The 26,158-nt window shown below is 40.5% G+C and overlaps 1 protein-coding gene across 1 annotated transcript in view; it reads left to right on the top strand.

Moving 5' to 3' along the window:
• stk3 (serine/threonine kinase 3 (STE20 homolog, yeast)) overlaps positions 1-26,158 on the top strand; it is a 252,149-nt gene that overhangs the window by 131,982 nt on the left and 94,009 nt on the right. The window contains 2 exon segments of the mRNA XM_055633459.1: positions 4,141-4,278; positions 21,468-21,593. Of these exon segments, the coding sequence (XP_055489434.1) occupies positions 4,141-4,278; positions 21,468-21,593 (264 nt within the window).

Below are 26,158 nucleotides of genomic sequence, written 5' to 3'. Positions count from 1 at the left end.
TATATTTTATATTCAACCGGTTCCTATTTGATCAATGATCAAAGAATCAATCAATTCACTATACAGAGAAATGTGAGGTGTTGCATTTTGGGATGTCTAAAAAGGGCAGGACTACACAGTGAATGGTAGCCCTTTGGGGAGTGTTGAGAACGGGATCTAGGAGTGCAGGTGCATGGTTCCTTGAAGGTCGAGTCGCAGGTAGATAAGGTGGTCAAAAATACTTTTGGCATATTGGCTTTCATCAGTCAGAGTATTGAGTATAGTTGGGAGGTAGACAAAAAAGCTGGTGAAACTCATCGGGTGAGGCAGCATCTATGGAGCGAAGGGATAGGCGACGTTTCAGGTCGAGACCCTTCATCAGATTGATGTGGGGGGGGGAGCGCAGGAAAAAGAAAGGAAGAGGTGGAGACAGTAGGCTTTGTGAGAGCTGGGGGGGAGGGGAAGGAGGGAGAGAGCAAGGACTACCTGAAATTGGAGAAGTCAATGTTCCTACCGCTGGGGTGTAAACTACCCAAGCAAACTATGAGGTGCTGCTCCTCCAGTTTGCGGTGGGACTCACTCTGGCCATGGAAGAGGCCCAGGACAGAAAGGTCGGATTCGGAATGGGAGGGGGAGTTGAAATGCTGAGCCACTGGGAGATCAGGTTGGTTAATGCGAACTGAGTGGAGGTGTTGGGCGAAGCGATCGCCAAGCCTGCGCTTGGTTTCACCAATGTGGACCAGTTGACACCTGGAACAGCGGATGCTATAGATGAGGTTGGAGGAGGTGCAGGTGAACATGTGCTTCATCTGGAAAGACTGCTTGGGTCCTTGGATGGAGTCGAGGGGGGAAGTAAAGCGACATGTGTAGTATTTCCTGCGGTTGCAAGGGAAAGTACCAGGGGAGGGGGTGGTTTGGGAGGGAAGGGACGAATTGACCAGGGATAGTTGGGAGGTCATGTTGCAGTTGTATAAGACGTTGGTGAGATCGCATTTAGAGTATTGTGTTCAGTTCTGGGCATCATGTTATGTATAGGAAAGATATTGTCAAGCTTGAAAGAGTTCAGAGATGAATTACATAGAAACATAGAAATTAGGTGCAGGAGTAGGCCATTCGGCCCTTCGAGCCTGCACCGCCATTCAATATGATCATGGCTGATCATCCATCTCAGTATCCTGTACCTGCCTTCTCTCCATACCCCCTGATCCCCTTAGCCACAAGGGCCAAATTACGCGGATGTTGCCGGGACTAGAGGGTCTAAGTTATAGGGAGAGGTTGAGTAGGCTGGGTTTCTATTCCAGGAGGATGAGAGGAGATCTTATAGAGATGTATAAATTCATGAGAGGAATAAATCGAGTAGATGCACAAAAACTCTTGCCCAGAGTGGGGGAATTGAGGACCAGGGGACATAGGTTCAAGGTGAAGGGGAAAAGATTTAATAGAAATCTGATGGGTAACTTTTTCACACAAAGGGTGGTGGGTAACAAGCTGCCAGGGGAGGTAGTTGAAGCTGGGACTATCCCAACGTTTAAGAAACAGTTAGACAGGTTCATGGATAGAACCAGTTTGGAGGGATATGGACCAAACGCAGGCAGGTGGGACTAGTGTAGCTGAGACATGTTGGCTGTTGTGGGCAAATTGAGCTGAAGGGCTTGCTTCCACATTGTATCACTCTATGATCTTAAGTGTGAAGGCCCGATACCGCCCGACCCGCTGAGTTCTTCCAGCACTTTGTGTTTTGCTCAAGATTCCAGCATCTGCAGTTTCTGTGCTCAATTCACCTTCAATCCCTATGGCCACCCCTGTTTTTGCACAATTAGAGACACCCCTCTCCTCCACCTTCCTTCCAGTCTAATGAGCTTCGTCTGTCTCCTTCCCAATTCAGTAAAAGGTTTTTGCCCATTTCTTCTCTTCCCACTGACCTGCTGAGTATTACCAGCACTTTGTCTTTATTTCAGGTTTTCAGCATCTGCAGTTTATTTGAATTTCTTGTGTTTACCCCCAGCGATTGGATAGAGTTGAGTTAAACGTTTATTTTGAAGTAAGGTATTTTCGAAGAGAAAAAACTTTTATTTTGGCAATAGTGAAGGTGGTGTCAAAGTCTTGAGATTACATTATAAAATGTATTGGCTTTCACACAGAAGTATGGTTGCACTGCTTTTCATTGACCATGAGTAGCTGCCAGCATGTCTTCACATTTTGGCAACCTCTTGTGGTTCTAATTGGTAACGCAGTGCTGTTTTCAATTTGTTCCATGCATTTTTAGACAAAACCTTTTCGCTGCTGTATATTTCAAAAACCATATCATTCTTGAGTGGCACAATTTGTTGCTGATTGGACTATTTCCTTTTTCGCTGGGAAATCAATTATGAGATTGGAGAGTTCGCTTGTTTCGGAACTGATTCAAAGATCTTAACAGCAGAGACGTCACACTGGAGGCTCAAAGAATAAACTAAGACCGTGTGGCTTTGCACACACTGTATGTTAAGCACTGAAATAAAGCAAGAGAGAAACCCAGCTTTTCCTTAATATGCATGAGGTAAAATGAAAGAAAGTAGCAGTTTAGATAGATTAAAGGTTGAACTATGTTGTTTGTACAACATTTTCATGGTACGTTTACGCAGTAAATTTCTTAGCTGCATAGAATATATGTAGAAGGACAAGGATTGTTAAGGTTTTCAGATTATAGCCATTGGTAAAGGGGAAAGCCAATGGAACATGCAAGCCTAAATGGAAAGGAAAGCCATGGAGCATTTAGGAGTCTTCAGGTCAGTGGTACAGAAACTCAACATTGAGCCCTGTTTAACAGCTGATTTGAAGGAAGTGTTGGTTGAGGTCCTTTCATAGATGTGATACATGATCTGCCCTTTTGGTGCAATCCATGTCATCAATGCACTATCACATGGAAGCATAGCTTCAAGGCAATGGACTTAGATTACAGGTTAATCACCAAACACAACAGTGTTCTTTTCCATCTGTCTACAGATGTGGATGAGGTTACTGAGCATCTTTGGCAATCTCGGTGACAACACCTTAGAGGAACTCATTATTGTTTTTGCACTACTTCAGACTCCACGACAAATATTTGCACATTTCTGCTGTTTTGTATTCATTGTTGTGTTTATTGTTGTATATTTTCTTTGCTGTATGAACTTCAGGCATTTTATTGCACCGTAGTGTAAATGACAAAATAATATGAATCTGAAAATTGTTAATCATACACTGGAGAAAAAGTAAATTACATCAATTGAAATAAACTCTCATGAATAACATGAATGTAAAATGAATAATGCCAATATCAGTTTGTTGTGCTAATGAAAAAATGTTATTTCCAGTAACAGAATTCAATTAAACGGATGTAGTGTAATTTTAAGAACCAAGGAACTGCAGATGGTGGTTTCCAAAAAAACCCACCAAGTTCTAGGGTAACTCAACGGGTCAGGTAACATCCGAAGAAGTTGTCTATGTCCTCCAGATTTGCTGCCTGACCTGCTGAGTTTACTCCAGCACTTTGTGTTTCTGTTGCGGTGTGATTTCAAAATGATTAGCAGAAAGAAACATGGTTACTGCAGGCTTATGCAGTGTGAGTACTGTTGATAAATTCTTCTTTACATGGAATTAAATTGTACAGTTATGTTTCAAAATGGACTATGGAAAGCATAAGAAATATTAGGAAAATTTATAGGTGAATTTGTATTTTATTTAGAAATAGAGATTCAGTTAACTCAACAAAAATAAATGATTCAATGAGAGTAATTATTTAGGTGAGAAATTACCCAGGCACTAAACAACAGTTTGTTAGTTTTTTCTATCTGTTTAGGAAATGTCTTCAGTTCTCCTAAGCAGGTCAAAAATGGAAAGTTTCTCTGGAGACTGATAAACAATAATAGATAAAAAATAAAGCATGAAGTGCTCAATGAAGCTCAGTTTGCACAGAGGAAATTTAATGGGAAATAGTTACATTGGTTGCAGATGGACTTGTTTCCTGAACCTCATTCCTGATAGAAATTCTAGAGCGGTAAGAGATTTGTACATCAGATTTACTCTTAGATAGAGAAGGTGAATTAAAGGATTTGTTTGTTTGACTGCACTTAAACTCAGATGATTCTGATTTCCATGTCCATCTGATTTTCCCCTTTCCTTTCCTTTTTTTCAAAATAGGCTATTTTTATGATTCCCACCAACCCACCGCCAACATTCCGGAAGCCAGAGCTTTGGTCAGATGAGTTCACGGATTTTGTAAAGAAGTGCCTGGTGAAGAATCCAGAGCAAAGAACAACTGCCACACAACTGTTACAGGTTTGGAAAAATGTTTTTCAGTGAACCTTGGTTAATGTTATGTTGTGTAATGAATTTCCAGGTCCGAATTAGGTTTAAACAAACACTTCAGCTTTCATCAAAAGGAAGCCTAACCAGTGGGTGTGGATTGTATATTTGGGGACCCAGACTTTAATATACAGTAAACCCTTGTTATAAGGTATTATCATTGTACGTAGTTGAAATCAGTCACATAAATACCTTGGCTACATGAGCAGGTCAAAGGCTGGATATATCACTCACCTCCTGACACCCAATGCCTTCCCACCATTTACAAGACGTGTCAAGTCTACAATGAAATACCGTCCACTTGCCGTGATGAGTGCCGCATCCAGGTCAAAGCAAACTGTTTGATGAAGACCCCATCGACCGTTCTAAGCATTGATTTCCTCCAACATATAATGTATGTAGTGTGCAACAAGGCAATTAATCACCAAAGCTATCCTACAGCACCTCTCAGACCATTAAGGAAAGGGCAGCCGTTGTGTTGCACACCATCACCTGCAGGTTCGTTTCAAAGTCGCAGTGTTGGTAATATATCACCGATCCTTCATCGTTACTGGGTCTAATTCCTGGAAATGTCTGCCCAATAGCACTGTGGGGATAGCTTCAATGGAAAACTGCATCAGTTCCACTTGTTGTCTCACCACATCTTCTCATGGACAAATTACAGATGGGTAATAAACGCTGGCCTTTCCAGCAGTGCTCAGATCTTAACAATGAATATTTAAAAAAAAATAGCTGCAGCCATCAGACTGCAGTAAGGCATTCACGATGCTCCCAGGATATGAGCATATACCATTTGAAGTCAACTTTCCTTGTAATCACTGTCCAGAGTTTACAATGACATTCAGGCACAGATCACAATGACAGTGGAGTGAATTTGTCCTGAGACTTACAACAGAAGATGATTTATTAGCCAGATCCTGTGCACAATTGGAAAAGTATGCAATATAGAAACATTGATTCATTGTTATACCATTCAGTGCTCCCCTCCAAAGACTTATTAGAGTTCACATCTTCATTATATTGTCAACTCCATGTGATCTCACTCAGGAGGTCTGCACAAAGCAAAACAAATGCAGCCCAATTGAATTCACATTAAGGTTGTCCAAAGGTCAATTTACATGGTGAGTTTGAGGTAACCTGCCAGATTCCCACAACTTTGGGGATCTGGCAGGTAATTTGCTTATAACTGTGAGCAACTCTGGGATTTTCACTTGAACGTGGAAGCCCCCAAGTTGCAGTCAGCAATTTGCCACAATTCTGCCGACTGTGCTCTGATGTTGGACAGAGTCCAGCATGTGGTCTCAGCACTTAGCAAGGGAATCGACACTAATCTCCAATGCAGCGAATGCCTCCCATTCATTTCAAAGGAGGATTTGGCCCCATATATGTTAATTTAAATGTTTTCTTTTAAAATCAGCATTTTTTTTTAAGTTTGAACTGCCTGGGATCTTTTTAAATTTTTTTCTTTCTTGGAGAGCAGTTTTTTAAAGTGTTCTAGTTTTTTCTTTTAAACTGATTTTGAACATTGGAAATGAAAAACATTGTAAGTAATTTCACAGCTTTGACAACCAGCTAATGCTTAATCAGATGCCAAAATGTTTTCATTTTGTTTTAGGAATAAAATTTGTTCTGGCACTCTCCATCCAACAGGAGTGCAACATATTGTGGAAAGTCGTAGGGTTTAGCTCCAAGGGCTATGGTCGCTTCTTCACCACAAATCCTTGTTGTATGGATCACTCCAGGTAACTGCGACCTTCACTTGGAAGACAGCAGTTAGAACAGGTAGTTGCTGTTGACCTCAAATTCTTGGTCAACGACAATTCATCTAGATCAAATTCACGATTCACATCAAATAATTTAACTCAGCACTGGAGAAATTAACACAAGTTAGTCTGTGTTTGCCTCAAGGCGAAAGCAGGGAAGTTCTTATTCTGGCATGGAGTCATATAATGAGTGTTTTGGATTATTTTAGCTGTTGCAACAAATCCAAATTTGTGTCTGAATTTCAAAACGACTATAGAGTTTATAAAACACAGACCTCATGCTTCACGTTAACAAAGTTTGCATATCTCATTCCAGACATAGAGGCGCTGCAAGTTGTTGAATAACGATGTAAAGATAGATTATCGTGAATATATTGGTTTCCCCTCAAGCAGTCAGTGATGACATAAACAAATTGGTAAATAAGCAATATTTGGGGAGGAGACGTACCTGGAGATATGTGTCTCTGAACATGTAGTCCTTACTTTTACATTATTTATATAGGAAAGCAGTTATAGTTCTTTTGTTTCAATAATATTCACACCACAGCTTTTAAAATGTGCCAGCAAAGCCATTGGTCAATTGAAGTAAAGCATGCACAAAGATCAAGATCAAACCCAAAACTCACGGTCTATTGTGCAGAGTTACTCCCACCATCCTTTAAACGTCTGAGAGCTGAACAACCTACCGTAAGCAATGAAAGGCACTGGAAAAATACCACACCAATGCTATTTTGACAAAATTCTCTAAGTGCACCAGGATGATAAGTGAAACATTGTCAGCATCCTCTCCGAGATCAACATTCCCAGCACAGTGGAGTTCATTACTCAGTTGGCTGACCATTTCATTGCCACATCTGATAATAGACTGCCAAAACAAACGCACTATTCCAAGCACTATCATTTATGGAGATGACTGGCTGGGCAGAGAAAAAGATTCGAGGAAGTCTAACCACAACCATTCAAAGTGGAGAGTCCTGCATAAGATCTGGAAGGGGTGTCAGGGAGCCCTGTAGCACAGACCCAAGGTGTGTGGCCCAATTCCTCCATGCCATTCCAGTTGCCCATCTAAGCGTGGACCTTTTGCCTGCATTTAGCCCATATTCTTCCAAAACCTTTCCTATCCATGTCTTTTAAATGTTGTTATTGTACCTGCCTCAACAACCTCCTCTGGCAGCTCATTCCATATACTCACCACCCTCTGTGCAAGAAAACTTGTTCCTCAGGTTGCTATCATTTCCCTTTCATCTTAAACCTATGTCTTCTTGATTTCCCAACCTTGGTGAAATAAAACTGTGTGCATCCACCCTATCGACTTCCCTCATGATTTTTGTGTAAGAAGGAACTGCAGATGCTGGTTTAAACCGAAGATAGACACAAAAAGCTGGAATAACTCAGCGGGACAGGCAGCATCGCTGGAGAGAAGAAATGGGTGATGTTTCGAGTCGAGACCCTTCCTCAGACCCTTCTTCTCGAATCTAAACGTCACAATTTTTTTCCAGATATGCTGCCTGTCCTGCTGAGTTACTCCAGCTTTTTGTGTATATCTTCCCTCATGATTTTATCCATCTCTATAAGATCACCTCTTGGTTTCTTACATTCTGAGGAATAAAGTCCGAGAGAGCCCAACCACTCTCTTTTTACTCAGTCCCTTAAGTCCTGCCAACATCCTCCTAAATCTATTCTGTACATTTTCTAGCTTAATTCCAATTTTACCATGGCAGGGTAACCAAGCTGAACACACTACTCACCAATATTGTATAACTACAATATAACATCCAAACTTCTATACTCAATGTCATAAATGACGAAGGCCCGTATGCCAAGGGCCTTCTTCACCATCTTACCTCACTGTGAATCCAGTTTCTGGGGACTTGGTACTATACTATACTCTGCCACACTTCCCAGAGCTCTTCCATTCACAATGAAAGTCCTACCCTGGTTTGACTTCTCAAGATGTAATAATAATAACCCAATACTAATCCTATCCCTCAGAATCCCTCCAGTAACCTTCCTGTTACATATGTTCAATATACTGGTCCAGGGGTGGGGAACCTTTTCATGTTGGAATGCCGCATCAAGTTAGCTGTAATCTAATAAGGCCACATCCAATAAACTTCAACTAGATATACTTCAAAATGTACATTATTTTGTTAAAATATTCCTCATGACTTACTAATGTTTTAATTGTGGCCATCAGTCGGGGAGGATTATTTAGTTGAATCTTCTTTTACTCTGGTATTTTAAATACGTTAATTTTAAGATTTAAATTAAAATAATAAAAGACGAACAAAAACATATAATAAAAATAAAAGGATTTGTTCTACAGGCCGCACTTAATGGCCTAGAAGGCTGCATGCGGCCTTGAGGCCGCAGGTTCCCCACCCCTGTATTGGTCTATGGTCCCACGATTTATTTTTAAATAAAGGCTCAACATAAGCCATCGTCCAGTTTTACGGCTAATTGATGCATATATCTCAACCAGGGATCTCTCAATTTCTTCTCTAGCTTCCCACAGAGATCTTGGATATAACTAAACTGCAGTAGCTGGGTGTGTCTTGTCATTGGCGGCACTCAGGGATGAGCTCATGGCTGGGTCAATTGTTACCCTCAGGATATGAAGCTGGGGGACTTGGCGATAATGTCATTGAAAAGCAAGGGCAAATATTTGGACTGTTTCTTATGGGAGACGGTCATTGCGTTTTTGAGGTACAAATCTTACTTAAATTTATTAGCCCATGTCTGAGGTTAGATATAACTCTTAGGGCTAACAAAATCAAGGGATAAGGGGAGAATGCAGGAATGGGGTACTTATTTTGGATGATCAGCCATGATCATATTGAATGGCGGTGTTGGTTTGAAGGGCCGAATGGCCTACTCCTGCACATATTTTCTATGTATGTTCTCTGGGTCTTATGGCATGCAGTTGTGGCCATAATATTTGTTGAGCGATAGTGATTAGAATTGAAATTGCACAATCATCAGCAAAGTTCTCTACTTTCAAACTAATGATGACTATCAGGCCATCAATAAATGAAGATTATTGGGCCTTGAACACTGCACTGAGGAACTCTAGTTCAGAGGCTGGGATAATGGATCTCTGAAAATCATAGTCATCTCACTTTTCCTGAGGTATGATTCCAGCTATATGCATTCACTTTGATGTCCATTGAGAGTTTTATCTAAGTGCCTTGATGTCAGAGGCAGGTACTCTCACGTTATCACTCGAATTCAGTTCTTTGGTCTTTGTTTGTATGAACGTTGTGATGATGGCCAGATCCGAGTGGACTTTGGGAAACCAACACTGTGCATCAGTGAGTAAAGTGCTGCTTGATAACGCTTGATGAGAAATCCCACCACTTTGCTAGTGAATGAAAGTGTCCAGATCAAATACTAATTAGCCAAATTAGATTTGTCTTGCTTTTGCTGAATAGGATATGCCTGCGTAGTTTTCTGCTCTACTGGGTAGATACCAGTGTTGTAATTATACTGGAGCAGCTTGGCCAGAGGCACAGCTGGTTCTGGCAAGGTCTTCACTATCACAGCTGGATAGTCCCATAGTCTTTGCTATATCCAGTACCAACAGCCTTTCACACGGACTGAATCAAATTGGTTGGCAGCTGGCTTTTGTGATGAGGAAGTCAAGAGAAAGCCAGTGAATCATTCATTTGCCACATCTGGCTGAACACAGTTGTGAATGCTTCTGCCTTTCCCCCTGCAATGCTGGGCTCTGCCATCATTGAGAGGGGGAACGTTCTTATATCCTCCTCCAGTTAAATTGTGGGTTGACATCTACATTGGTGTGCAGATATGAAATTGGGTGGGGTAGAGGTAGAAGGTGAAATGTATTTTTCAAGATACAAGATACATTTATTCATCACATGTGCCAGTTGGCACAATGAAATGTTATTACCATACAGCCATACAATAAAAATAAAGAACACAACACACGATAGTTCAACATAAAACATCCCCACACAGCAGAATCAAAGTTTCCCACTGTGAGGGAAGGCACCAAAGTCAGTCATCTTCCTCTAATATTCCTGACGTTCACCCCTTGGTCGGGGCCTCCGGAGCCCTCTGCAGTCGCCGCTACGGGTGGCCCGCCGCTCAGGCCCACTCGCCGGGATGTTGGAACTCCGACGTCGGAACGGGAGGCCAACCTTAGCGGCTTGGACCTCCAAACCGTCTGCTTCCCACCGGAGTCCGCGGCTCCCGACGTCCCCAGGCCGCACCAGGTGGAGATTCAAGCAAGCGGTCCTTGCGGCAAAGGGCCCCAGGGACTCCGCGATGTCGGTCAGCGCCATCCGCGCTGGGTGCTCCGCGAACCACAGCTCCGTGATGACGATGCTGCAGGCCCAATGCTCCAGAGCTTCAAATGGCGAACCAGGTAGGTATAGCCCGTTCCGCGGTGAATCCAGCGCCGCGCCGCCGAAGCTCTGGTCCGGTCTCCGGTAGGAAAGGCCGCTCCGATCCAGTGGTAGGCCGTGAGGAGGGGGGCGAGGACGCGACTTGGAGAAATAGTCGCATCCCCGCCAGGAAGCGACTGGGAAGCGATTTCCCCCTTACCCTGCCCCCCTCCCCCACATAGAAAAACTAAAATATCCCCAAAAGAAACTGATTCAACAAACTAAAATTTTAAAAAGATGGAAAAAAAGGGACAGACTGTAGGCAGAGGCACCTTCAATGCGGCGCCCCTAGCGGTATTTAGTCATTGTAATTAACCTATTTATTTTGAAGACTTATTGGAATAGTGTGACGATAGGTATTTTGAACACAAGATTGAATACATTTGTTAGAAGACAAAGTAAAGACTCTTTTTGAAAGAAACAGGAAAAAAGTGGAAATATTTCACCTCTGGAAAGAACAGACTGGTAACGACATGAAAAAGAATGTTAACAGCAACAGAGTCAATTGGTGTGGATGTAAAACGTAGACAAAGTCTATTATTGACAAGTCATCCCATCAAATAATGGAAAGTCGTAATGAAATAAAGATGTTAAGGAAGTGAAAGATTGATTTTGATATTGGTTTATTCTTGCCATGTGTACTATGACAGTACCCTTTCCCATAGATGTCAATCTGATCCCCATCACTGGCTGACTTTGAATAACATCCTGAGCTTTTATTGTTGAAGGTTTTTCACTGATAGTGCAGCATAATCTTGGAGGAATGTATGATTTCATGAATGGTATGCAATCATTTATTGATTTAGTATCTTAATTAATACCAGCTGATCATCTGCATTTGTTACTGCAGTTTGTGATCATCTCAGAGGAAATTGTACATCTAGGTTACTGAATGACTACCACACCTTTGGAAGTCATGAGGCAGTGCAGCAAGGTTGTTAGAATGACAGCTGGACTGAATTAATTTGAAAAATTACATGTTAGCTTTATATTTCCTATAATTTGGAAGGTTAAGGGATGATTTCCTGAAGGTTAACAAGGGGAGTTGAAAGGGTAGAAAGAAGAACAACTATTTTAGCTGGTTGGAGGTTTCAGATCTAGGAGATTGTAAACTAAGCATGGGGGCAGGTGAAATTAAGAAGATCTAGATGTGGTGATAGATTTTTAGAGCGCTTGGCATCATGGTGTCAAGACAGCAACCACTCCCTCAATGTCAGCATATTGATGGAGTTACTCATCGACCTCAGGCAGTGGGATGGAGTACACACCCCAGGCTGCACAAATAGTGCATGAATGGAGATGGTTAAGATCTTCAAGTTGCAAAGTGTAAATATCACCAACAGTTTGTCGTGGTCTAACCACATCAATGATACGGCCAAGATAGCACACCAAGACCTCCACTTTTTCAGAATTCAATGTCTCAAATGTCTCCAGTAACTCTAATGATTCTGTGCAAAAGAAAGCATCTTATTGGAATGCAGCACAGCTTTGTGTGGCAACTACTCTGCGGAAGACTGCACAAAATTGCAGAATTGTGGACAAATCCCAGTTAATCACTCAAATGAACCTCCTCCCCCACCCCAACAGACTGTATCTAAACAATGTTGCCTCAGGAAAGCAGCCAACGTAATGAAGCACCACTCGCATCTCAGTCATTCTTTTGTTCTCTCCTCTAACTTTGGGCAAAAGACACAAGAGCTTGAACACCAGATTAAGGAACTGCTTCTACCCCACTGTTCAGGCTCTTCTATAGACCTCCCATATGCAAAATAAGTATTCCCGGTCTTCAAATGTACTTTGTTACGACCCTTGCACTTTTTCTTTTAGTCTACATTGTAGCTGCAACACTTTATTATGCACTGTTTTGTACTACCTATTGTATGGTATGATTGCACTCGTATATGGTATAATCTGCCTGAAAGGTGGGCAAAAAAGTTTTTTACTTTATCATGATAAATGTGACCATAATAAACCAACACTAATACCAATTATCATACATTAATGGTAATATTTTTCTAACAAGTTATGTTCCCAATCAACAATGATTGTGAACAATCAACAGTGTCAGCAGAATTTCTTCAGCTTTCTGCTGATGTGCCAGCCTAGATTTCTCATTCACGTTTTTTTTGGTAGAATTTGAACCAACTTTCTGGCAGACGAGTGATGCTGAGTCAAGTTATCAGATGACTAATGTTGTGTTTCATAGCTTGTTTTCTTCAGCCATTAATCGCATGAGTGAATGCCATTTTTGTAGTACTCCTCGGTAAATAAAAAATCTATTTTTTATCAGGTTTCTTGGCTCAAGAATCAAACTCTTTGAATCGATATATTTTATTGTGGTTCTGTTCCTTACCACAAACTGTTGGTAAGGATTCAGTGCCTTTTAAGCCTCTGGAGTAATATTTTTCTACATTTCTCTCAAGAAACTGAGAATTCTGACACCCTGTCCCTGTCAACCTGACATTAGCACTTCCTTTGTTGATTTGCGTATTTCAAAGCTCAGTGCTTAGACTATTCTCACTGGAGCATCTCTCCACAAAATCTCCACAAAATACTGATACTGTTTGTTTTTGCATTTTTATATGGTTTGAGCAGAGACTGCCTCTCCCAAAGTACTGCAAGTGTGGAGTGTTATAATTTCACCAAATCTCCTCAGTCCCTCAGCAACATTTGATACAGTTCAATAACACTGCTCTCACTTGATTCGTCTTCAAGCTATCCATGCTTTTCGGTCTATATGGTTATTTTCAGAGTATTTACAAGATTTAAATTAGTTAAATCTTGAGATTTAATAAATCCTTATTTATTCTTGAGATGTGAGCAGCAGTGATAATGCCAGTATCTATTTTCCATCCCAAATTATTTCTGAATGAAGAAGACAGTTGAGAATCAACTACATGGCTAGAGCAGGTAAGGATGGCATCCCTGATTTCTATACCTGAAGGACGTTCATGAACAGATGGGATTTACAAGTCATCTAGTTTCACGGTTGCCAATTCTAACACAAGCTTTTAATTCCAGGTTTATTTTACAGCCATCAATTTTTGTGGCAGTTCAATGAAATCTTAATTGATATTTTATTGTATGTGACCAAAGATTAATTATTACTCCAAAGGCTATTCACAAGTTCATGCAGTCAAGATAACGTTGTTGATTTTTTTGAAAAGTTATTTCAGTGACTGAAATTGTGGTTCTGAGTCATCTGAAGTGTCCTGTTTTGTAAAATGAGAAACTTTGCTGTAGTTTCATTGGACTTTATCTTACACTAAACGTTATTCCCTTAATTGTGTATCTGTACACTGTGGATGTCTCAATTTTAATCACGTATAGTCTTTCTGCTGACTGGATAGCACGCAATAAAAGCTTTTAACTGTACCTCGGTACATGTGACAATAAACTAAATAACTAGAGCTTAAAATGAAAAGACAACACAGAAAATGTACATTTATTATTAAAATAGATTTCTCAAAAGGAGGTTGTTCAAAGAAAATAATGAATACTTTTCTGGTACAGCATTAATCAGAAATGTAAACATCCTGCAAATAATGGAGATAGCTAAATATTTTCAGTGGCCAAGTACAAAAAGAAATGATACAAAGGTTTAAGATGAGATATATTCCCAATGAAGAATGGCGGGGGCAAGTGGGCAAGGAAAATCACCAGGGATTTCCACTGAGCAAATCATGAAAATAAACAGATAACAAGAAACTAATACAAATAGCAAGATAATATTACTGGTCAGTCCAGCGGTGCCAAATTGAGTGAACCTATGAAATGAAAATACACAAGTCTCTGACCTTTGATCATCGAAGTGTTTGATGGCCATGTAATGTTGATGATTGTTATTCAGCAGCTATTGCTATCGAAAAATATATGGGTAATTAAATCTTGGGTCTTGCCATTATTCATATACAAATAAAAGAATGTTATCATTAGATACATGAAGGAAACAGAAAAGTAAAATAAAATTTAATTGGAATTCTCTTCATTAATTTTGACAAGACACCACATTCCTCTCTGAATAAAGGGCTTTCGACCTGACTTTGTTCCTGTTTCTACAGATGCTACCTCACTTGCTGAGTGTTTCCAACATTTTTTGTTTTTATTTCAGATTTTCAACAGCTGCAGTTTTATTATTTTCAACTCCTCACCAAAGCCTTCTTAAAATTCATTCTTTGACTTGTCTGTTCAATATCTTTCCCAGTATCTCTTTTTTTTGGTAATGGGTCATTATATTGGAATTGGGTCCTAAATATTGATACCATCTCTCGTCTGACGTGTCATTCCTTATACGGTGCCCTCCACAATGTTTGGGACAAAGACCCATCATTTATTTATTTGCTTCTGCACAATTTGAGATTTGTAATAGAAAAAAAATCACATGTGGTTAAAGTGCACATTGTCAGATTTTAATAAAGGCAATTTTTATACATTTTGGCTTCGCCATGTAGAAATTGCAGCAGTGTTTATACATAGTCCCCCCATTTCAGGGCACCAGAATGTTTGGGACACGGCAATGTAATGTAAATGAAAGTAGTTATGTTTGGTATTTTGTTGCATATCCTTTGCATGCAATGACTGCTTGAAGTCTACGATTCATGGACATCACCAGTTGGTGGGTGTCTTCTCTGGTGATGCTCTGCCAGGCCCGTATTGCAGCCATCTTTAGCTTATGCTTGTTTTGGGGGTGTGTCCCCTTCAGTTTTCTCTTCAGCATAAATAAGCAGGACACATCCCACCCTGCCAAACCACCTTTTCACTCTGCTACTATCTGGGAGGCGATTCAGGTCTCTAAAAAAATAGTTTCTACCCATGTGCAATAAAAGAGCTTAATTCCAACAGAGAACACTGGGGAAGCAAAATGTAATTCCAAGAAATGCCGCCAAATTATTTTAAATTCTTTTTAAATATTTATTATTTTACTAATAAGTGTACATATGTGTCAATGGTTGTCGTGTTTGTATTTTTTTTTTAACCGGAGGAGATGTTATGGAATTTCGTTGCACAGTATTGTGCAATGACAATAAACGTATTCATTCATTCTTTCATTCATAAGGCATGCTCAATTAGGTTTAGATCAGCTGATTGACTTGGCCACTCAAGAATTGACCATTTTTTAGCTTTGAAAAACTCATTTGTTGCTTTAGCAGTTTGTTTGGGATCATTGTCTTGCTGTAGAATGAACTGCCGGCCAATGAGTTTTGAGGCATATGTTTGAACTTGAGCAGTGTCTATACACTTCAGAATTCATTATGCTACTACCATCAGCAGTTGTATCATCAATGAAGTTAAGTGAGCCAGTACCTTCAGTAGCCATACATGCCCAGGCCATAACACCCCCACCACCGTGTTTCACAGATGAGGTGGTATACCTTGGATCTTGGGCAGTTCCTTCTCGCCTCCATACTATGCTCTTGCTATCAGTCTGATATAAGTTAATCTTCATCTCATCTGTCCATAAGACTTTTTTTCCAGAACTGTGGTTGCTCTTTTAAGTACTTCTTGGCAAATGCAACCTGACCACCTTATTTTTGCGAATAACCAGTGGTTTGCATCTTGCAGTGTAGTCTCTGTATTTCTGTTCATGAAATCTTCTGCTGACTATGGTAATTGACAAATCCACACCTGACTCCTGAAGAGTGTTTCTGATCTGTCGGACATTTGTTTGGGGATTTTTCTTTATTATAGAGAGAATTATTCTATCATCAGCTGTGGAGGTCTTCCTTGGCCTGCCAGTCCCTTTGCAATTAGTAAGCTCACCAGTGCTCTCTTTCTTCTTAATAATGATCCAAACAGTTGATTTTGGTAAGCCTAAGGTTTGGCTGAAATCTCTTAACCGTATTATTCTTGTTTATCAGTCTCATAATGACTTATTTGACTTTCATTGGCATAACTTTGGTCCTCATGTTGATAAACAGCAATAAAAGTTTCCAAAGGTGATGGAAAGACTGGAGGAAAGACGAGGTGCTGAGAGCTCTCATATACCAGCATTAAGGAGGCATTTCAATGCACCTGAACAATTACAAACACCTGTGAAGCCATGTGTCCAAAACATTATGGTGCCCTGAAATGGGGGGACCATGTATCAACTCAGCTGTAATTTCTACATGGTGAAACCAAAATGTATAAAAATACCCTTTAATAAAATCTGATAATTTGCACTTTAACCACATGATTTTTTTTCTATTACACATCTCAAATTGTGGAGTACAGAGGCAAATAAATAAATGTTGGGTCTTTGTCCCAAACATTATGGAGGGCACTGTGACTGAAAAGTTTAATCCCAGGTGACATCCTGGTGCACTCCAGTGCAATACAGCACAAAGTACTTAAGGAACTCAGTAGGTAAAGGGCCTGTCCCACTGTACGAGGTAATTCAAGAGTTCTCCCAAGTTTCCCCTGATTCGAACTCGGAGAATTACGGTAATAGCTGTTTGTAGGTACTCGGGGCTCTCGTGGACATTTTTCACAGTGCTGAAAAAACTTCACAATAGACAATAGAAAATAGACAATAAGTGCAGGAGTAGACCATTTGGCCTTTCGAGCCAGCACCGCCATTCAATGTGATCATGGCTGATCATCCCGAATCAGTACCCCGTTCCTGCCTTCTCCCCATATCCCCTGACTCCGCTATTTTTAAAAGCCCTATCTAGCTCTCTCTTGAGAGCATCCAGAGAACCTGCCTCCACCGCCCTCTGAGACAGAGAATTCCACAGACTGACCACTCTCTGTGAGAAAAAGTGTTTCCTCGTCTCCGTTCTAAATGGCTTACTGCTTATTTTTAAACTGTGGCCCCTGGTTCTGGACATCATGTTTCCTACCTCTAGCGTGTCCAAGCCCTTAACAATCTTATACGTTTCAATGAGATTCCCTCTCATCCTTCTAAACTCCAGAGTGTACAAGCCCAGCTGCTCCATTCTCTCAGCATATGACAGTTCCACCAACCCGGGAATTAACCTTGTAAACCTACGCTGGACACCCTCAATAGCAAGAACGTCCTTCCTCAAATTAGGGGACCAAAACTGCACACAATACTCCAGGTGTGGTCTCACTAGGGCTCTGTACAACTGCAGAAGGTCCTCTTTGCTCCTATATTTAATTCCTCTTGTTATAAAGGCCAACATGCCATTCGCTTTCTTCACTGCCTGCTGTACCTGCATGCTTACTTTCATAGACTGATGAACCTCCAGTTCCCATTGTACTTCCCCTTTTCACAACTTGACGCCATTTAGATAGTAATCTGCCTTCCTGTTTTTGCTACCAGTGGATAACCTCACATTTATCTGCTTTAAACTTCATCTGCCCACTCCCCCAACCTGTCCAAGTCACCCTGCATTCTCATAGCATCCTCCTCACAGTTCACACGGCCACCCAGCTTTGTGTCATCTGTAAATTTGCTAATGTTACTTTGAATCCCTTCATCCAAATCATTGATGTATATTATAAATAGCTGCGGTCCTAGCACCGAGCCTTGCGGTACCCCACTAGTCAATGCCTGCCATTCTGAAAGGGACCCGCTAATCCCTACTCTCTGTTTCCTGTCTTCCAACCACTTCTCTATCCATGTCAGCACTCTACCCCCAATACCATGTGCCCTCATTTTGCCCACCAATCTCCTATGTGGGACCTTATCAAATGCTTTCTGAAAGTCTAGGTACACTACATCCACTGGCTCTCCCTTGTCCATTTTCCTAGTTACATCTCAAAAAATTCCAGAAGATTAATCAAGCTTGATTTCCCCTTCGTAAATCCATGCTGACTCGGACCAATCCTGTTACTGCTATCCAAATGAGCGGCTATCTCATCTTTTATAATTGACTCCAGCATCTTCCCCACCACCGATGTCAGGCTAACTGGTTTATAATTCCCCGTTCTCTCTCTCCCGCCTTTCTTAAAAAGTGGGATGACATTAGCTACCCTCCAATCCACAGGAACTGATCCTGAGTCTATAGAACATTGGAAAATTATCACCAATGCATCCACGATTTCTAGAACCACTTCCTTAAGTACCCTGGGATGCAGACCATCAGGCCCTGGGGATTTATCAGCCTTCAGTCCCATCAGTCTATCCAACACCATTTCCTGCCTAATGTGGATTTCTTTCAGTTCCTCCGTCACCCCAGATCCTCTGCCCACTACTATATCAGGAAGATTGTTTGTGTCCTCCTCAGTGAAGACAGATCCAAAGTACCTGCTCAACTCATCTGCCATTTCCTTGTTCCCCTTAATAAATTCACCTTTTTCGGTCTTCAAGGGTCCAACTTTGGTCTTTATTAATTTTTTCCTCTTCACATACCTAAAGAAGCTTTTACTATCCTGCTTTATATTCTTGGCTAGCTAACCTTCATACCTCATCTTTTCTCCCCGTATTGACTTTTTTGTTATATACTGTTGTTCTTTATACATTATCCAATCCTCTTGCATCCCGCTCATCTTTGCTATGTTGTACTTCTTCGCTTTAATTTTTCTACTGTCCCTGACGTCCCGCGTTTCCTGATTACCTGCCGTTAGCATTACAAACCGCTACAAGACATCCACGAGCCCCGACATAGCCGCTACGTACATACTACGTACTTACCACGAGTTTGATATTTTTTTTAACTCGGGAGAGCTCATGAATTACCTCGTACAGTGGGACAGGCCCATAGGGCAGGGAATGGACAGGAGACGTTTTGGTTTGGACCCTTCTTCAGACTTCAAAGTCCGACTTCAAAGTCTGAGGAAGGGTCCTGTCCCAAATCGTCACCGGTCTATTCCCTCCATCAATGCTGCCTAATCTGCTAAATTCCTCTAGCATTCTTTTTGTTTTACATATATATGTACTAGGCTAAGTGGGACCCATTGGTCCCAATATTCCACCACTCCACCAATTCAAATATATACACACACACACAAACTCACACTCACGCGCGCACACACACACACACACACACCCACACACACAGACACAGACACACACACATACACACATGCACTTACTCTCACGCATACACACTCACGCATTCACACATTCACCCACACATACACTCACACATATACTCACACACTCACACATACACTCACACATACACTCATACATTCACTCACACACAGACTCACACACTTACACTCACACACACACACACACACACTCGCACACATACACTCACACACACTCTCACACACACACTCACACACACATACACACTCACACACACATACGCACTCACACTCACATACACACTCACACACACACACACACACACACGACTCACCATATATATGACAGTAAACTTTCTTGAATCTGCTCACATGGCTGAGCGTGGCCTCTCCACTCTGGGGCTTCCGCAGTCAGCGGCACTTCCGCAATCAGCGTGACCTCTGCACTTACCGGAAATTACCGGAGATCAGCGCGACCTGTCCGCTAAGCAGAAGTCATGAAATGAGCGGGACTTTTGAACTAAACAAAGTCGGACCTAATAAAGCATTTATTCCTTCCAAACACAGTCGGACCTAATAAAGTATTTATTCCTTCCAAACACAGTTGGACCTAATAAAGCATTACAGTTTCAAGCACAGGCAGGGCAGCAGGCCAAACAACTCATGGCATTGTCATTAAGGGCTAACAAATCATTTATTGTAAGTGCATTGCAGACTCACAGTTCAGTTGATTCACAGCTTTGAATGACAGTCGTGGCCTCTCCCTCGCGATCTTGCAGAGTGACTGACTCACGTCCAGGCATCCGGGGTTTTATAGTCCTGCCTTCCCCAATATCCTCAATGCATATGCACATGAGATGCACATAAATACCAAAGCAAATTTCTTAAAATGGACTTACAAAAATTGTTTTGTGCGCTTCCAAATTCTTGCTGATGATGGAGTTGAATGGGGACAGTTTTTAAAACAAGTAAATACAGTATATCCAATTTGAGTTAAGAATTCATGTTGACTGTTAATTGCTCACAAATTGACTGTCAAACTCCAAATATTTTAGTACTTCACGGATAAGGGAATAACGAACGATTACTGAAATAATTTGCTGGTCCCTTATGACCGTGCATCTTATTTTGATAAATCTTTTAAAAATATCATGAAGCAGGAAATGTGCTGATGGATTTTGTTATGGGAGCCAACTGAATTGGAATCCTACTGAAACCGATGCTTTTAGATGCATAAAGGAATTTGAAGCCTAATAATTTATGGCAATTTATAAAATACTGAGTAGTTAAACTTGTAAAAAGAAAATAACCATGTATACATTGCTTATCTATAATTGATATTGGCATTTGTAACTATTCATTAATCTTGTTTAATAATTCAACAAAAAATCATTTTGTTGTCTTAAGTTTTAAAGTTACTGATCTTACATATCAACTATTAGATAAGCTTTTACATGGGCGAATTTACAATTGCAGACAGCGAATATTTAATGATGCCAGTGTTGTAATTCACATTCAATATAATCTGTTCCAAATATTTCATTACACAGGATTTTGTTCCCCTTCATCCTTCCACCCCAAAAAGCTTTCCCGCCCTCAAGATGGTGGAGTGCAGGATAAAATACCATCAGCGCTGGTAGATTTATATCTCACAAAGGAGTAATTATTCATGCATAAGCCCAACCAGCAACTGTTACTCTACTTTAGTGTTACAGCAAAGTCGTTTGTGTCCCCACCTGACCTTGATTTGGACTTGACTTCCAACAGAAGACAACAAATGAAAGAGGAATGAAGAGCATTTGCTGGCTGTTCAACTCTGTCGTATTTAACCATTAAACCATTTGGTGATTCTAACTTAACACACTAAAAATAATTGTTTAAATACAAAGATCCGTCTACATTTAGTGTGCATATATATGGTGATTAAATAACCTGCACAAAAATGCAGTTTACCCTTCATCCTTTCCTCCCAAAGCATGAAGCAAGGTTTGTTCATCTTTACATTAGACTGTTTCCACGTATTGAGAGCGAATTGTTCTTATTGATTGGTTTATGTTTCTTTTTCTTGATGCAGCACCCTTTCATTAAAGATGCCAAATCTGTATCAATTCTAAGAGATTTAATAATTGAAGCAATGGAAATCAAAGCAAAAAGACATCAGGAGCAACAAAGAGAACTTGAAGATGATGATGACAACTCAGTAAGTGTTCCAACCAAATGATATTCGATTTAGTTGTGATACATGTGTTTATGTATTCATTAAGTCTCTGTATAAATAACTAATATTCATGCTCATTTTAAGTATTTCCCACCTAGCTACATTTCTCTTTGCTTTCTACGTCATCTTGGATCAAGTTGTCGAGTTTATCAAATCAAACCCATCAGCAATTTTATCACAATTCAGCTTTCTCTTTCTCGATTGTTCAGTATCCTGTTCTGATATCGTATCAACCTGGTTTATGTGCAGCAACAGTCCAGATATAATCAAATATTTTATTTAAATTTAGTATACACTATAAAGGACCAGGCTCCAGATAATATATTTGGATTTTCAGTTGGTAACCTCAAAATGCCCACTCTTTGCAAATTAAAAAGTTTGCAACAAACTGTGACAACAAACTGTGAATGCCCCTTTTTAAATGTGACTGAGATATAAAATACCAGAATTAACCAGAGTTTGCTTGTCAAAAAGTAAAGGGAGATCATGAGAAATCTGTAAATTTTATATGCTTTTTAATATAAGCATAGGTGTTGAAAATACCTTGGTCCTACTGAGTGACCAGATTAGACCAATGAATGGAATTGAGCAATTAAGTTTAACATCGGATTTATCCAACCATGATCACATGCTTTATATGTTCAATTGTTACTGCCGTTGAAATCATTAGATCTTTGTTTTGAGTCAACAAAAAATATATTATTCTCTTGGCAGACAGTGATTGGGAGGGTATGCTGAAGTCTTGAGAGCGCCCTCCATGTTGGTTACATCACTTTGCTAATGACAGGCTACATTGGTTAAAACCGGCATTTGTGAGAAGATGAAATCAAATCAGGAAATCATGGATAAAGCTTTCAAAGAACCGCTGACACATCATTTCCTGAGGTTGATTTTTGTTTTCAAATGTACACATTTTGAGGTTAGATTGAGTGAAGAACATAAATATTTTCTTGCATGTTTTTAGCAGGCTGCTTTTCACACAGAGGGAGATTTTCACGTGACGAAAAATGATTTTCATTTAATCATGCCATGGTATCTGTCCATGAGTTAAAAGACATCCTTACCCTCTAATTGAGAACAAATGAATAGATGTAGTATCCTGAAATTGTTGTTGCACAGATGATGAGTAACTAAGGAGATGGGAATGTATTCTGTCAAAATGGCTTGTTTTGATAGCTGCACTCTGCTGCTGAGGTAATTATACAGGTTGTTTTAATTAAGAAAAATTACAAGCAGAGTGCTCCACAGAAGGTTAATTCCAATATCAAAGTTTAAATGTTAGTTTAAGCATTACTACACGTGGTTACTTTTTTTCCCCGATGTGTTTTTTGATGTATGATGTGAATCTAATATTCATTGTGTGCAGCTGCGAAGGAGTGATCCGTTGCCTGGCAGCTTGCAGGAAACATCTCCAAATATTTATACCGGACCCTGAAAAGAGTAGGCTGGTAATTTCTACTCTATTTGCACGCATTACAGTTTCCATGGTTTTACTTTGATGAAGTGCTTTGGTTACCATTTGCCGTCAAAGATGTTAAAACAAGTCATGTTCCAAATGAGGACAATCACTATTAGTGATTTTCTGTAGTAAAATGATACGTGATATAAATGCAGCTGTGTTTCTTACCTATGTGCTTTTGCAGGTCTAATGGGATATAGCAGAATACAACTAAACAAATTATAGACACAAAATGCTGGAGTAACTCTGCGGGTCAGGCAGCATCTTTGGTGAAAAAGGATGGGTGACGTTTTGGGTCTATACCCCGACCCGAAATGTTACCCATCCTTTTTCTCCACAGATGCTGCCTGACCCACTGAGTTACTCCAGCACTTTGTGCCTGTCTTCAGTATAAACCAACATCTACAGGTCCTTTCTACATAATTAAACAAAGATCAGGAGATGCTTTTCAAGCACTGAAAATCTTGCTGCCAGTCTTTGACTGACAAGGAGATTTTTAATGATTGTAAGCAACCGATGGAGTTATCTGCAATTTTCAATCATTTGATGTTGAAAGTTGGTTAAGGCAGCCTCCTGAATTTATTTTAAAAAGGCCGTTTAGAAATGTTATTAAGCACAACTTGTTTTGTTACCACCTATTCATGTAAAGTCCCACATACTCATAACTCTCCATAGGCAAATCAACAGTCTTAAAACTTGTGAGTATCATGAAGACCATTCTTTTACATTGTAACTTCTGAAGCCTAACTAGGGTATTACTATTTTAAAGAGCTACTTTTTTTGGAACCTCAACACTAGAAAGTAAGAAGCTGGTTTTGGTAACTAAATCTTAACAAAATAAAAACTTTATGGATGCTGGCATCGGGGGGAGAAAAGCAGAAAATGGTGAGAAGTTTCAGTAGGTCAGACACTATCTGTTAAGGCAAAAACAGAGCTAACTTTTGTCATTTAAGATCTTTCATCAGGACTGATGGGAGGTCATCGATATGAAAAGATTTATTCTTCTCGCCCCACATATTACAGTATATGTTTCCAGCTTTTGTATTTTTTATCTTTCAATGAAATGTTTTCTTTCCCTATTCTGATAACAAGAGCCAGGCCTCTTGCCCCAAACACAATGAAGAGCCTTGGTGCAACACACTTGGAATGTTGTGTGTAGTTTTGGTCATTTTGTTAAAGCAAGGATATATTCTCTGCTGTTGAGTTCAACAAAGTTTAATCAAACATTCAGGTGATTCATTCTGTGTAAGTGGAAATTAGGTTGTCTGGGGTTGTATTCACCAGAGTTTAGAGAAAGTGAATCTCATTGAAGCATAACATTTTCTCACTTGGCTAGAAAACTGGATATAGGAAGGATGTTTCCCTTGGCTAGGATGCTGAGAATGACAGGTTGCAGATTGCAGGGCAAGAGATTTACGACTGAGTGGAGAAATTTCTTTACTCTGCACTGGACCGCTTGCACTGTGGCACAGCGGTAGAGTTGCTGCCTTACAGCGAATGCAGCGCAGGAGACGCGGGATCGATCCTGACTACGGGTGCTGTTTGTATGGTGTTTGTACGTTCATCCCATGATCTGCGTGGTTTTTCTCCGAGATCTTCGGTTTCCTCCCACACTCCAAAGACGTACAGGTTTGTAGGTTAATTGGCTTGGTAAATGTAAAAATTGTCCCTAGTGGGTGTAGGACAGTGTTAATGTGTGGGGATCGCTGGTCGGCGAGGACTTTGTGGGCTGAAGGGCCTGTTTCCGTGGTATATCTCTAAACTAAACCAAACACAGGCTGTTTGTTCATCCTAATCTGAGGAAAGACATTCTTGCCATAGAGGGAGTACAGAGAAGGTTCACCAGACTGATTCCTGGGATGTCAGGACTTTCATATGAAGAAAGACTGGATAGACTCGGCTTGTACACGCTAGAATTTAGAAGATTGAGGGGGGATCTTATAGGAACTTACAAAATTCTTAAGGGGTTGGACAGGCTAGATGCAGGAAGATTGTTCCCGATGTTGGGGAAGTCCAGAACAAGGTGTCACAGTTTAAGGATAAGGGGGAAATCTTTTAGGACCGAGATGAGGAAAACATTTTTCACACAGAGAGTGGTGAATCTCTGGAATTCTCTGCCACAGAAGGTAGTTGAGGCCAGTTCATTGGTTATATTTAAGAGGGAGTTAGATGTGGCCCTTGTGGCTAAAGGGATCAGTGGGTATGGAGAGAAGGCAGGTACAGGATACTGAGTTGGATGATCAGCCATGATCATATTGAATGGCGGTACAGGCTCGAAGGGCCGAATGGCCTACACCTGCACCTATTTTCTATGTTTCTATGTTTCTTTGACTACAGCTTGGCATGCATCATCATTATCTCCTCCAAACTTGTTACCATGTTCAGGGAAATGGATCTCGTTGCACCCCTTTGCAACATTCTCATCCACAGACCACAATCTGTGAATTGGCAACAACACTCTTCCTCGATAACCATCAGCACAGGGGCACCTCATGGCTGTGTGCTCAGTCCCTTGCTCCACCTACACTAAACCAACCAATGACAGTGTAGCTGGACAGAGCTCCAATTCCATCCTTAAATTCAGGGACGACACCACCATTGTTGGGCAAATTACAGGTAATGATGAATCAGAGCTTAGGAGGGAGATCAATTTGTACCAGAACAACAACCTTGATTATGCTGGTGGCATTCTATTTTTTATTTTTCTGAGTGTAATAATTTAAATTTACTTTGAAATGTTTACATTATTTCCGTTTTCTTAAGTTTCAATGTTATTTCTGTGAGGTGATCTTTTAAGTTTATAATATATAGAATCAATTGAATATTACATAACATTTTCTAAGGGGAGGAGGAATGAAATGAATGAGCTATTTAAGCAATAAAGCCCTGTTTTCCCTTCCAGAAGATCTTGAATCACATCCTTGACTGGTATGTGCAAGTCTTGCCAGTTCTTAACTTTGCTGTCGGCTAAAACACTGCAGCGCATTTTACTGTTCCATCTGAGTGAAGCTTGCCAAGAATGTCTCACAAGATTTCGAGCAGTTAATGTCACATTAAATCCACCATCCCAAGCTTTTTCCATACAGGT

The sequence above is a fragment of the Leucoraja erinacea genome, chromosome 4 (genome assembly GCF_028641065.1).
Source record: "Leucoraja erinacea ecotype New England chromosome 4, Leri_hhj_1, whole genome shotgun sequence".
NCBI lineage: Eukaryota > Metazoa > Chordata > Chondrichthyes > Rajiformes > Rajidae > Leucoraja > Leucoraja erinaceus.
This window is presented reverse-complemented; position numbering and strand designations above follow the sequence as displayed.